Genomic DNA, 13518 nt, shown 5'->3' on the forward strand with positions numbered 1-13518 from the left:
CTAATCAAGTAAAATATTCATAGAGGAGGGCAGCTGGCCAAAAAACCCTCTGTTTCAGGTAATTAGCAAATAAATATTTGTTTAAATGACCAGAAGACCTTTTTGAATACGTCCTTCCTTATTCAACTTAACATCCTAGTTATCTTTCCTAAATTCATAAATTCTAAGCTTTTAGAAGAATGTGAACTTAGCTAAATATAAACAAAGCTGGTGAAAAGAAATGGAGTCAAGGGTAGGGTGACAAGGCCAGAACTAAGCAAAAAGAAACAGGGGGACAGGTTACCAGAGTGGATCCAAGACTAACAAAAGATCAGTGATTTGGTTTCTCACTGTTAAGTGTGTGCTTGTCTGTTCCTTGTTCTATTATCCAAGCTGGAAATTTTGTCTTTTCTCAACTCAATGGAATGTCTAATGGACATTGACTACATGTAGCCCTATTAAAAAATAGCAGTAACAGTCATAAAATCATAGCACTATCTTTTTGTACACATAAATAACCAATGCTATATATACATGTGTGTGTGTGTGTATTGTGTGTGTGTGTGTGTATATATATATATATATAGTGTTTTATGATATTATTTACAAGAGTCTTGTGTGACTTCCAGTAGTATTGCCAAATAGATTTGGCAAATAAAAACAGAATGCCTAATTACATCTGAATTATAGACAACAAATAGTTTTTAAATATAAGTATGTCCCATGCAATATTTGGGACATACTTATAGTCTGTCTGAAAATCAGATCTACTGGGCATCCTGTATTTTATCTGGCAACGCTACTTTCCAGCCAACTCTACCATAACCAACAAAAATAGTGACAGTACTCGTTATTTCTATTATCTACTGATAGTAAGAAGAATGTCAGGATAAAAGATTTGTAGGTGATGAGTCAACAAGTTAGCTCTTTCCTATAGGTCTAATCACCCTGAGTGACTGGGCAGCAGCCGTGGAGTCTGTGTTGCATCTAGGACTGCCATGGCGGATGCTGAGGCCACAGCTGGTGAGCAGCTTGACAGATAACAAGCTGGAGTACAAGTCCTGGCTGAAAAACTTGGCCAAAGAACAATTCAGCCATGAGGTAAGGGTGTGAAAGTGGTGGATGAAGGCATACTGTGGACCGCGAAGCCCCTTATGGAGAACTTTGAATCATAAACAACCAAATATTGAGAACCCCAAAGGGAAGATGAATGGAAACAACTATTCATTGAGTTTCTATGTGTCAGACTTTGTGTTAAGTGACCTACACATATTGCCTCAGTTTATCCTCAAAACCACCTCCAAGAGGTAGGTATAATCAGCACCAACATACCCAAGAGAACACTGGTCACAAGTGTTAGATAACCTGCCTAGGATAATAGAGTTTCTAAGTTATAGAACTAGAACTCAAACCCAGGTCTGACTGATTTCCTTGACATGATGCTGCTTCCCCTATTTAAAAGGGTATTTGTTCAGTAAATGCTTATGTGTAATGTATGTGAGGCCTTGGGCTATGTACTTTTTTTAAAAAAAAGCTTTATTGCAATATAATTCATATATCATGCAGTTCACCCATTTAAAGTGTAGAATTCAATGGTTTTTAATATATTTGCAGATATGTGCAACCATCACCATGGTCAATTTTAGAACATTTTCATCATGGACTAGGTACTTCTTAAACCATCAGATTATTTAGTAGGCTGAAGGGGGCTGGAGTGGAGGGATCATAAAACATCTTCAGGTTCTTTCAAGAGTCTTATTGTCAGGGTTGCTTGTGTGTTAATTATCTATTAGGAGAAGCCTAAACATAAAAGATAGAAGGAAAATGAGTTTTTTCTTGCAGAATATACAATCAAGTTTGCTGGAAGCACTGTATCGAAACCGATCCAACCTGGAGACCATTTTTAGGATCATAGACAGTGATCATTCAGGTAAAGGTGCTCATTATCCTGCCACTTCTGACATAGCAAGTATTTTACCTCCCACCTTTTAGTCTCCTCCCTGATTATTTACCTTTCTACTCAAGCGCTTTTGGAGCAAAATTAGTGGCAGTGCTTATAAATGGGCAGAAACTAGGATAGTATTTGAGCAACATGAGCTGTCCCTACGGAAGAGGGGTTGGGCAGAGAAGAATGAAGACAAACTGAATGAGAACTTCTTATAGGAAGAATTATAATAGTTGTGATATCCCTTATCCCTTCTATCAAAGTAGCCACAAAGGAATGAAGAGTGTCTAGAACAGAAAGGCTTTTGCAATCTTACTCCCAAAGTATTATTTTTCAAAATTTTAAATTTTTAAATAATTATAGATTCACAAGGAGTTGCAAAAAAAATGTCCAGGGAGGTCCTGTATACCCTCACCCTGTTTCCTCATTGTCCCAAAGGCCTTTTCAAATATTATTACTTTTTTTGAGATACAATTCACATGCCATATAATTTACCCATTTAAAACTTGCAGTTCCGTGCTTTTTTAGTATATTCACAAGCTTGTGTAACTATTATCGCTATCTAATTTTGGAACGTTTTCGTCACCCTAAAAAGAAACCTATACCGATTAGCAGTCACTTCCATCCCCTGTTCCTTCTCCACCAGTCCCTGGCAACCATTAATCTGCTTTCTGTCTCTATGAATTTGCCTATTATGGACATTTCGTATAAATAGACGTGTATGATACATGGCCTTTGGTGTCTGGCTTCTTTCATTTAGCATGTTTTCAAGGTTCACCCATGTTGTAGCATGTATCAGTTTATTTCTTGTTATAGCTGGATAATATTCCATTGTATGGATATATCACATTTTGTTTATCCATTCATCAGTTGATAGACATTTGGATTGTTTCCACTTTTTGGCTGTTATGAATAATGTTGTTATGAACATTCATATACAACTTTGTGTGTGAACATATGTTTTCAGTTCTCTTGGATGTATTCCCAGGAGTGCAATTGCTGGACCATATGGTAAAACGATGTTTCACTTTTTGGGGAACTGTAAAACTGTTTTTTCACAGTGGCTATACCATTTTACACTCCTACTGACATTGTAAGAGGGTTCCAATTTCTCCACATTCTCACCAACACTTTTTATCTTCGATTAAAAAAAATTTTTTTATAGCCATCCTACTGGGTGTGAAATATCTCATTATGGTTTTGATTTGAATTTCCTTAATAACTAATAATATTGAGCATCTTTACATGTGCTTATTGGAAATTTGTATATCTCCTTTGGAGAAATGTCTATTCAAATCCTTTTCCCATCTTTTAATTGAGTTTTCTTTTTATTGTTGAGTTGTAAGAGTTCTTTGTATATTCTGGATATTAGGCCATTATCAGATATATGATTTGCAAATATTTTCTCTGATTTTATGGGCTATCTCTTCACTTTTTTGGTAGTGTTTCCTGATGCACAAAGGTTTTTAATTTTTAAAAAGCTCAATTTATTTTTTCTTTTGTTTTTGTGTTTTTGGTGTCATATCTAAGAAAACTAGTAACTGAAGGTCATAAGGATTTACACCTATGTATTCATCCAAAAGTTTTACAGTTTTAGCTCTTACAGTTGGGTCTTTGATCCATTTTGAGTTAATTTTTGTTTGCAGTGCAAGATAGGGGTCTAGCTTCATTTTTTGCATGAGGATATTCAGTTGTCCCCTACCATCCGTTGAAAAAATTATCCTTCACCTGTTGAATGGTCTTGGAACCCTTTTAAAAAGTCAACTGAGGGAATTCCCTGGCGGTCCAATGGTTAGAACTCCATGCTTTCACTGAGGAGGGCACGGGTTTGATCCCTGGCTGGGGAAATAAGGTCCCTCAAGCAATGTGGTACAGCCCAAAAAAAGAAAAAAAAAAAAAAAAAGTCAACTGACCATAGATGTATAGGTCCAAAGCCTTTTTTTTTTTTTTTTTTTTTGCGGTACGTGGGCCTCTCACTGTTGTGGCCTCTCACGTTGCGGAGCACAGGCTCCAGACGTGCAGGCTCAACGGCCATGGCTCACGGGCCTAGCCGCTCCACGGCATGTGGGATCTTCCCAGACCAGCGCACGAACCCGTGTCCCCTGCATTGGCAGGCGGACTCTCAACCACTGCGCCACCAGGGAAGCCCAGTCTAAAGCCTTTTTACAAGCAGATTAAATTAGCATTATGTTTAGGATGATTTAATGCAGGGTTTCTCAGCAGTGGCATTACTTACATCTTGGCTTGAGTAATTCTTTGTTTTGGTTCCCATCCTGTACATTTTAGGGTGTTTAGTAACATCCCTGGCCTTTACCTACTAGATGCAGTAACACCCTACCCCCACCCCAGTCATAACAATCAAAAATGTTTCAAAACATTTCTAAATGTCCCTATAAGGAGAGGAACACTATTGCTTCCCTCTCAGAACCACTGATTAAGTGGTTCAGTGCTATCCTCTTGGGAGTTTAAAGTGGATACTAGACCTTGGGTGCCTTTGTTTAACAGTAGGGAGCAGGTGTCCTTGCAAGAATGTCAGAGGAAATGAGTACTGAAAACTAGACTGACTCACTAAAGTGACTTGCTTTCTCTGGTAAGGGTTCATTTCACTGGACGAGTTCAGGCAGACTTGGAAGCTGTTCAGCTCTCATATGAACATTGATGTCACAGACGACTGCATCTGTGACCTTGCCCGGAGCATTGACTTCAACAAGGATGGCCACATTGACATCAATGAGTTCCTGGAGGCCTTCCGCCTTGTGGAGCAATCCGGCTCAAAGGATTATGCATCAGATTGCTGATGAGCCACAAACACTAATAACAGTGACTGCAGCAGCCCAGATATACACTAAGGCAAGTCTGGTCCCCATCGTCCAAGGTGCCTCGTAAGCAATGCTGAGCTCACTATGGGAATATCTCCCTTATTCTCCATAGCTTTGTGGAACTTTATGCTGAGAATTTGCCTACCAGTATGCATCAGAATCACCTGTGTATTCAGGTGAATTCTACCAAACATACAAAGAAGAACTTTTACCAATCCTTCTCAAACTCTTCCAAAAGATTGAAGAGGAGGGAGCACTCCCAAGACATGCTATGAAGCCACCATCATCCTGATACCAAAACCAGACAGAGATACCACCAAAAAGGAAAATTACAGGCTGATATCTTTGATGAATATAGATGCAAAAATTCTCAAAAAAAATTATCAAACTGAATCCAGCAATGCGTAAAAAAGACCATACACCACAACCAAGTGGGATTCATCCCAAGTTCACAAGGTTGGCTCAACATATGCAAATCAGTGTGATACACCACATCAACAAAAGAAAAGACAAAAACCACATAATCATCTCAATACACACAGAAGAAGTATCTGACAAAATTCAACATTCATTCATGATAAAAACCCTTACCAAAATGGGTATAGAAGGAACATATCTCAACATAATAAAAGCTATTTATGACAAACCCACAGCCAATATAATACTCAATGGTGAAAAGCTGAAAGACTTACCACAAAAATCTGGAACGAGACAAGGATGCCCACTCTCAACACTTCTATTCAACATAGTATTGGAAGTCATAGCCAAAGCAATCAGAAAAGAAATAAAAGGTATCCAAATTGGAAGGAAACAGGTAAAATTGACATCATATGCAGATGACATGATACCATATATAGAAAACCCTAAAGACTCCGTACAAAACCTACTGGAACTGATCAATGAATTCGGCAAGGTAGCAGGATACAAGAGTAACATACAGAAATTGGTTGCATTTCTTTACACCAGCAATGAAATATCAGAAAAGGAATGTAAATACACAGTACGTTTTAAAATCACACCAAAAAAAAAAATACTTAGGAATAAACCCGACCAAGAAGGTAAAAGACTGATATGCTGAGAACTATAAAACATTAGTAAAGGAAATTAAAGATGATTCAAAGAAATGAAAGATATCCCATGCTCTTGGCCTGGAAGAATTAATATTGTTAAAATGGCCATACTACCCAAAGCAATCTACAGATTTAATGTGATCCCTATCAAATTACCCATGACATTTTTCACAGAACTAAAACAAATAATCCTAAAATTTATATGGAACCCTAAAGACCCTGAATTGCCAAAGCAATCCTAAGGAAAAAGAACAAAGGAGGCTTCCCTGGTGGCGCAGTGGTTAAGAATCAGCCTGCCAATGCAGGGGACACAGGTTTGAGCCCTGGTCCAGGAATATCCCACGTGCCACGGAGCAACTAAGCCCGTGTGCCACAACTACTGAGCCTGCGCTGTAGAGCCCGTGAGCCACAACTACTGAGGCTGCATGCCACAACTACTGAAGCTTACGCTCCTAGAGCCTCTGGTCCACAATGAGAGAAGCTACTGCAATGAGAAGCCCACGCACCGCAACGAAGAGTAGCCCCCGCTCGCCACAACTAGAGAAAAGCCGTCACGCAGCAATGAAGACCCAACACAGCCATAAATAACTAAATAAAAATTAAAAAATAAAAAAAGAACAAAGGAGGAGGCATAACCCTCCCAGACTTCAAACAATACTACAAAGCTACAGTAATCAAAACAGTGTGGTATTGGCACAAAAACAGACATATGGATCAATGGGACAGAATAGAGACCCCAGTAATAAACCCACACACCTATGGTCAATTAATCTTTGACAAAGGAGGCAAGGATATAAAATGAGAAAAAGACAGTTTCTTTAGCGAGTGTTGCTCGCTAAGGTGGTTCTTTAGCAAGTCTACAAATAACAAATGCTGGAGAGGGTGTGGAGAAAAGGGAACACTCCTACACTGTTGGTGGGAATGTAAGTTGGTGCAGCCACTATGGAAAACAGTATGGAGGTTCCTCAGAAAACTAAAAATAGAATTAACATATGATCCAGCAATCCCACTCCCTGGGCATATATCTAGACAAAACTATAATTCAAAAAGATACATGCACCCCTATGTTCATAGCAGCGTTATTCACAATAGCCAAGACATGGAAACAACCTAAATGTCCATTGACAGATGAATGGATAAAGAAGATGTGGTACATATATACAATGGAATACTACTCAGCCATAAAGAAGAGGGAAATAATGCCATTTGCAGCAACATGGATGCAACTAGAGAGTATCATACTAAGTGAAGTAAGTCAGAAAGACAAATACCATATGATATCACTTATATGTGGAATCTAAAATATGGCACAAATGAACCTATCTGTGAAACAGAAACAGAATCACAGATATAGAGAACAGACTTGTGGTTGCCAAGGGTATGGGAGAGAGGGGAGGGATGGACTGCGAGTTTGGGGTTAGTAGATGCAAACTATTACATATAGAATTGATAAACAACAAGGTCTATTGTATAGCACAGGGAGCTATATTCAGTATCCTGGGATAAACTGTAATGGAAAATAATGTAAAAAAGAATGTATATGTGTGTATAGCTGAGTTACTTTGCTGTACAGCACAAATTAACACAATATTATAAATCAAATATACTTCAATAAAAAAAATAATCACCTGTGTATTGGGGGGTGGGGATGAGGTTAGAGTGTTTCTGCGTATTTTTAAATACATAGGTGCCCTATCCCATTTCAGAATTTTCACAAGGTAGGACCCAGGTATAAGTATTTTAAAATTCTGAAGTCTATCCCACTTAAGAACCACTGATAATTCAACCCCTTCATTGTTTTCATTGTATAACTTTTATTTATTGTTTTTATAATGTCTTATTGGTAAAGGAGAGTTGTGAAAAATTGTTTGTGTAATCCCATGACCCAAACATATGGATTCTTTTCATTATTTACTTTTTCTTGTTAAAACTAAAATGTTTATATAATTTAATGTTCTGCTTTTGTTTTATAAATTGACATCTGTGTTGCTCCATACTCTTCATGATTATTCCTTTAATGGCTGCATAATTTCAAACAGATGCAATATAATCTATTCAGCCATGCTCCAATTGTTAAACATGTGTATTGTTTCCAGTTTTTAATTATTATGAATAACACTATGGTTAATAACTTTGTGCACATAGCTTCTTTCATAAAAAGCTCTTGAAGTATACATTTTCTTAGGCTAGACTCCCAGGAGTCAGATTACTTTGTCAAATGTTAGATTAGTCTATAAAAAGATTTACTGTAAGGCTCATGTGATTATGGTGGCTGAGAAGTCCCAAGATCTGCAGTCAGCAAGATGGAGACCCTGGAGAGTTGATGGTGTGGTTCCAGTCTGAGTCTGAAGGCAGGAGAAGACCGATATTCCAGCTTAAAGACTGTCAAGCAGAGAGAAAGAATTTTTTTTTACTCAGCTTTTTTTTTACTTTTATTTTTTTATACAGCAGGTTCTTATTAGTCATCAATTTTATACACATAAGTGTATACATGTCAATCCCAATTGACCAATTCAGCACATCACCATTCCCACACCCCGTGGCCTCCCCTCCTTGGTGTCCATACATTTGTTCTCTATATCTGTGTCTCAACTTCTGCCCTGCAAACTGGTTCATCTGTACCATTTTTCTAGGTTCCACATACATGTGTTAATAGACGATATTTGTTTTTCTCTTTCTGACTTACTTCACTCTGTATGACAGTCTCTAGATCCATCCACGTCTCAACAAATGATTCAATTTTGTTCATTTTTATGGCTGAGTAATATTCCATTGTATATATGTACCACATCTTCTTTATCCATTCGTCTGTCGATGGGCATTTAGGTTGCTTCCATGACCTGGCTATTGTAAATAGTGCTGCAATGAACGTTGGGGTGCATGTGTCTTTTTGAATTATGGTTTTCTCTGGGTATATGCCCAGTAGTGGGATTGCTGGGTCATATGGTAGTTCTATTTTTAGTTTTTTAAGGAACCTCCCTACTGTTTTCCATAGTGGCTGTATCCATTTACATTCCCACCAACAGTGCAAGAGGGTTCCCTTTTCTCCACACCCTCTCCAGCTTTGGTTGTTTGTAGATTTTCTGATGATGCCCATTCTAACTGGTGTGAGGTGATACCTCATTGTAGTTTTGATTTGCACTTCTCTAATAATTAGTCATGTTGAGCAGCTTTCCATGTGCTTCTTGGCCACCTGTATGTCTTCTTTGGAGAAATGTCTATTTAGGTCTTCTGCCCATTTTTGGATTGGGTTGTTTTTTCAATATTGAGCTGTATGAGCTGTTTATATATTTTGGAGATTAATCCTTTGTCCGTTGCTTCATTTGCAAATATTTTCTCCCGTTCTGAGGGTTGTCTTTTCGTCTTGTTTATGGTTTCCTTTGCTGTGCAAAAGCTTTGAAGCTTCATTAGGTCCCATTTGTTTATTTTTGTTTTTATTTCCATTACTCTAGGAGGTGGATCAAAAAAGATCTTGCTCTGATTTATGTCCAAGAGTGTTCTTCCTGTGTTTTCCTCTAAGAGTTTTATAGTGTCTGGTCTTATATTTAGGTGTTGAAACAATTTTGAGTTTATTTTTGTGTATGGTGTTAGGGAGTGTTCTAATTGCATTCTTTTACATGTAGCTGTCCAGTTTTCCCAGCACCACTTATTGAAGAGACTGTCTTTTCCCCATTGTATATCCTTGCCTCCTTTGTCATAGATTAGTTGACCATAGGTGTGTGGGTTTATCTCTCAGCTTTCTATCTTGTTCCATTGATCTATGTTTCTGTTTTTGTACCAGTACCATATTGTCTTGATGACTGTAGCTTTGTAGTATAGTCTGAAGTCAAGGAGTCTTATTCCTCCAGCTCTGTTTTTTTCCCTCAAGACTGCTTTGGCTATTTGGGGTCTTATGTGTCTCCATAAAATTTTAAGATTTTTTTGTTCTAGTTCCGTAAAAAATGCCATTGGTAATATGATAGGGATTGCATTGAATCTGCAGATTGCTTTGGGTAGTATAGTCTAGCCTCCATGTGTTTGTGTTTTTTATATTTTTTTCCCTGTAATTCATTTCTCATCTTATAGCGTTGTGGTCAGAAAAGATGCTTGATATGATTTCAGTTTTCTTAAATTTACTGAGGCCTGATTTGTGACCCAAGATGTGATCTATCATGGAGAATGTTCCATGCGCCCGTGAGAAGAAAGTGTAATCTGCTGTTTTTGGATGGAATGTCCTATAAGAATCAATTAAATCTATCTGGTCTCTTGTGTCATTTAAAGCTCCTGTTTCCTTATTTATTTTCTTTTTGGATGATCTGTCCATTGGTGTAAGTGAGGTGTTAAAGTCCCCCACTATTATTGGGTTACTGTCGATTTCCTCTTTTAGAGCTGTTAGCAGTTGCCTTATGTATTGAGGTGCTCCTATGTTGGGTGCATATATATTTATAATTGTTATATCTTCTTCTTGGATTGATTCCTTGATCATTATGTAGTGTCCTTCCTTGTCTCTTGTAACATTCTTTATTTTAATTCTTTATTTTAATGTCTATTTTATCTGATATGAGTATTGCTACTCCAACTTTCTTTTGATTTCCATTTGCATGGAATACCTTTTTCCATCCCCTCACTTTCAGTCTGTATGTGTCCCTAGGTCTGAAGTGGGTCTCTTGTAGACAGCATATATACAGGTCTTGTTTTTGTATCCATTCAGCAAGCCTGTGTCTTTTGGTTGGAGCATTTAATCCATTCACGTTTAAAGTAATTATCGATATGTATGTTCCTATGACCATTTACTTAATTGTTTTGGGTTTGTTTTTGTAAGTCTTTTTCTTCTCTTGTGTTTCCCACTTAGAGAAGTTCCTTTAGCATTGTTGTAGAGCTGGTTTGGTGGTGCTTAATTCTCTTAGCTTTTGCTTGTCTGTAAAGCTTTTGATTTCTCCATCGAATTTGAATGAGATCCTTGCTGGGTAGAGTAATCTTGGTTGTAGGTTCTTCCCTTTCATCACTTTAAGCATATCATGCCACTCCCTTCTGGCTTGTAGAGTTTCTGCTGAGAAATCAGCTGTTAACCTTATGGGAGTTCCCTTGTATGTTATTTGTTGTTTTTGCCTTGCTGCTTTCAATAATTTTTCTTTGTCTTTAATTTTTGCCAATTTGATTACTATGTGTCTCGGCGTGTTTCTCCTTGGGTTTATCCTGTATGTGACTCTCTGCACTTCCTGGACTTGGGTGGCTATTTCCTTTCCCATGTTAGGGAAGTTTTTGACTATAATCTCTTCAAGTATTTTCTCTGGTCCTTTCTCTGTCTCTTCTCCTTCTGGGACCCCTATAATGCAAATGTTGTTGTTTTTAATGTTGTCCCAGAGGTCTCTTAGGCTGTCTTCATTTCTTTTCATTCTTTTTTCTTTATTCTGTTCTGCAGCAGTGAATTCCACCATTCTGTTTTCCAGGTCACTTATCCATTCTTCTGCCTCAGTTATTCTGCTATTGATTCCTTCTAGTGTAGTTTTCATTTGTTATTGAATTGTTCATCTCTGTTTGTTCTTTAATCCTTCTAGGGCTTTATTAAACATTTCTTGCATCTTCTCGATCTTTGCCTCCATTCTTTTTCCCAGGTCCTGGATCATCTTCACTATCATTATTCTCTATTCTTTTTCTGGAAGTTTGCCTATCTCCACTTCATTTAGTTGTTTTTCTGGGGTTTTATCTTGTTCCTTCATCTGGTACATAGCCCTCTGCCTTTTCATCTTGTCTATCTTTCTGTGAATGTGGCTTTTTCCCACAGGCTGCAGGATTGCAGTTCCTCTTGCTTCTGCTGTCTGCCCTCTGGTGGATGCGGCCATCTAAGAGACTTGTACAAGTTTCCTGATGGGAAGGACTGGTGGTGGGTAGAGCTGACTGTTGCTCTGGTGGGCAGAGCTCAGTAAAACTTTAATCTGCTTGACTGCTGATGGTGGGGCTGGGTTCCCTCCCTGTTGGTTGTTTGGCCTGAGGCAACCCAGCACTGGAGCCACCTGGGCTCTTTGGTGGGGCTGATGTCAGACTCTGGGAGGGCTCACGCAAAGGTGTACTTCCCGGATCTTCTGCTGCCAGTGTCCTTGTCCCCACAGTGAGCCACAGCCACGCCACACCTCTGCAGGAGCTCCTCCCACACTAGCAGGTAGGTCTGGTTCAGTCACCCCTGGGGTCACTGCTCCTTCCCCTGTGTCCTGATGCGCACACTACTTTGTGTGTGCCCTCCAAGAGTGGAGTCTCTGTTTTCCCCAGTCCTGTCGAAGTCCTGCAATCAAATCCCACTAGCCTTCAAAGACTGATTCTCTAGGAATTCCTCCTCCCATTGCCAGAACCCCAGGTTGGGAAGCCTGACGTGGGACTCAGAACCTTCACTCCAGTGGGTGGACTTCTGTGGTATAAGTGTTCTCCAGTCTGCGAGTCACCCACCCAGCAGTCATGGGATTTGATTTTATTGTGATTGCGCCCCTCCTACCGTCTCATTGTGGCTTCTCCTTTGTCTTTGGATGTGGGGTATCTTTTTTGGTGAGTTCCAGTGTCCTCCTGTCGATGACTGTCCATCAGCTAGCTGTGATTCTGGTGTTCTCGCAAGAGGGAGTGAGAGCACGTCCTTCTACTCCACTATCTTCATTCTTGCATAATATTTTTGCTTCTGAGTAAAAAATTATAGTTGCTGTCTAATACGGTTGCCATGAGCCACATGTGGCTGCTGAGTACTTGAAACACAATGAATCCAAGTGTAGAGAGGCTTGCTTTTGTTGGCTCCTGGGACATGCTGAGCTTTCCCCTGCTTGAGTCTCGCACTGCTGAAAGTCCTTTGCTCTGATGGTGATTGGCTGTCGTTCAACTCATCTCCTCAGAGAGGCTGCTCCTGTCCCCAGGCACCAGAGGGACTCTTGACTGTATCACCCTGTGCTCTGGGGCTTGCTGATGATGGGCAAGAGGCCCAGGAAGGAGGGTCCAGATGGAGCGGCCCCACTGGAAGGCCCGGGAGTGTCTGACGGGGTTCGTGGCCTGTGCAGAGGGGTGATTGCGAGGTCGTGAGAAATGGCTGGACCTCTCTGGGACCGTGCAAGGAACCGGGAGGCTGGGCGATGGCTGCACAGGACCTCAGGGAGAAGGCGAGCTCGGAAGGGCACCTGCGGGCCAGGGGTTCTAAGCTAACATCAAGGTCTGCCGGTTTGTGGTAGCCCCAGCACCCAAGGCGGTCCCCCACCTGACGGCGGCCCAGGCCAGCGCTTTCCAGGTGCCCTCCGGAACCGCCTAGCCCACGAGGAGGGTCATTCTCGTCCCAATGAGTCACCTGGACTCGGGCGAGGGGCCCAGCCCAAGGTCACAGGGCCAGCCAGTGGAGGAGGCAGATTTGAACCCAGAGCCGGGTCAATGTTACCGGGCCTTTCTTGGCGGGCCAGAGCCAAGGCTGCCCACCTAGCGTATCCCAGGGACTGGGCTGGCCTGCGGACCCGGTGGCAGGGTCACGGGGCGCTGGGGCGTCTGGGAGCCTGTCAAAGAGCTCAGCCTTTTATTCTATTCAGGACTTAAATGAATTGGATGAGGCCCACCCACATTGGGGAGGCCAAGCTGCTTTATTCGGTCTACTGATTCAGATGTTAATCTCATCCAGAAGCACCCTCACAGATATACCCAGAAATAATATTTAACCAAATATCTTGGCACCCCATGGCCAAATTGACACATAACATTAATCATCACA

General features: G+C 40.3%; 1 protein-coding gene across 1 annotated transcript in view; it reads left to right on the forward strand.

Moving 5' to 3' along the window:
* PPEF2 (protein phosphatase with EF-hand domain 2) overlaps positions 1-4722 on the forward strand; it is a gene marked incomplete at both ends in the record, with an annotated part of 31736 nt that extends 27014 nt beyond the window's left edge. The window contains 3 exons of the mRNA XM_079710609.1: positions 917-1080; positions 1822-1909; positions 4520-4722. Coding sequence (XP_079566735.1) covers positions 917-1080; positions 1822-1909; positions 4520-4722 — 455 coding nt within the window. The remainder of the gene's footprint in view (positions 1-916; positions 1081-1821; positions 1910-4519) is intronic.
* Positions 4723-13518: the final 8796 nt, after the last annotated feature.

Source organism: Hyperoodon ampullatus, assembly GCF_949752795.1.
Source record: "Hyperoodon ampullatus genome assembly, chromosome: 1".
NCBI lineage: Eukaryota > Metazoa > Chordata > Mammalia > Artiodactyla > Ziphiidae > Hyperoodon > Hyperoodon ampullatus.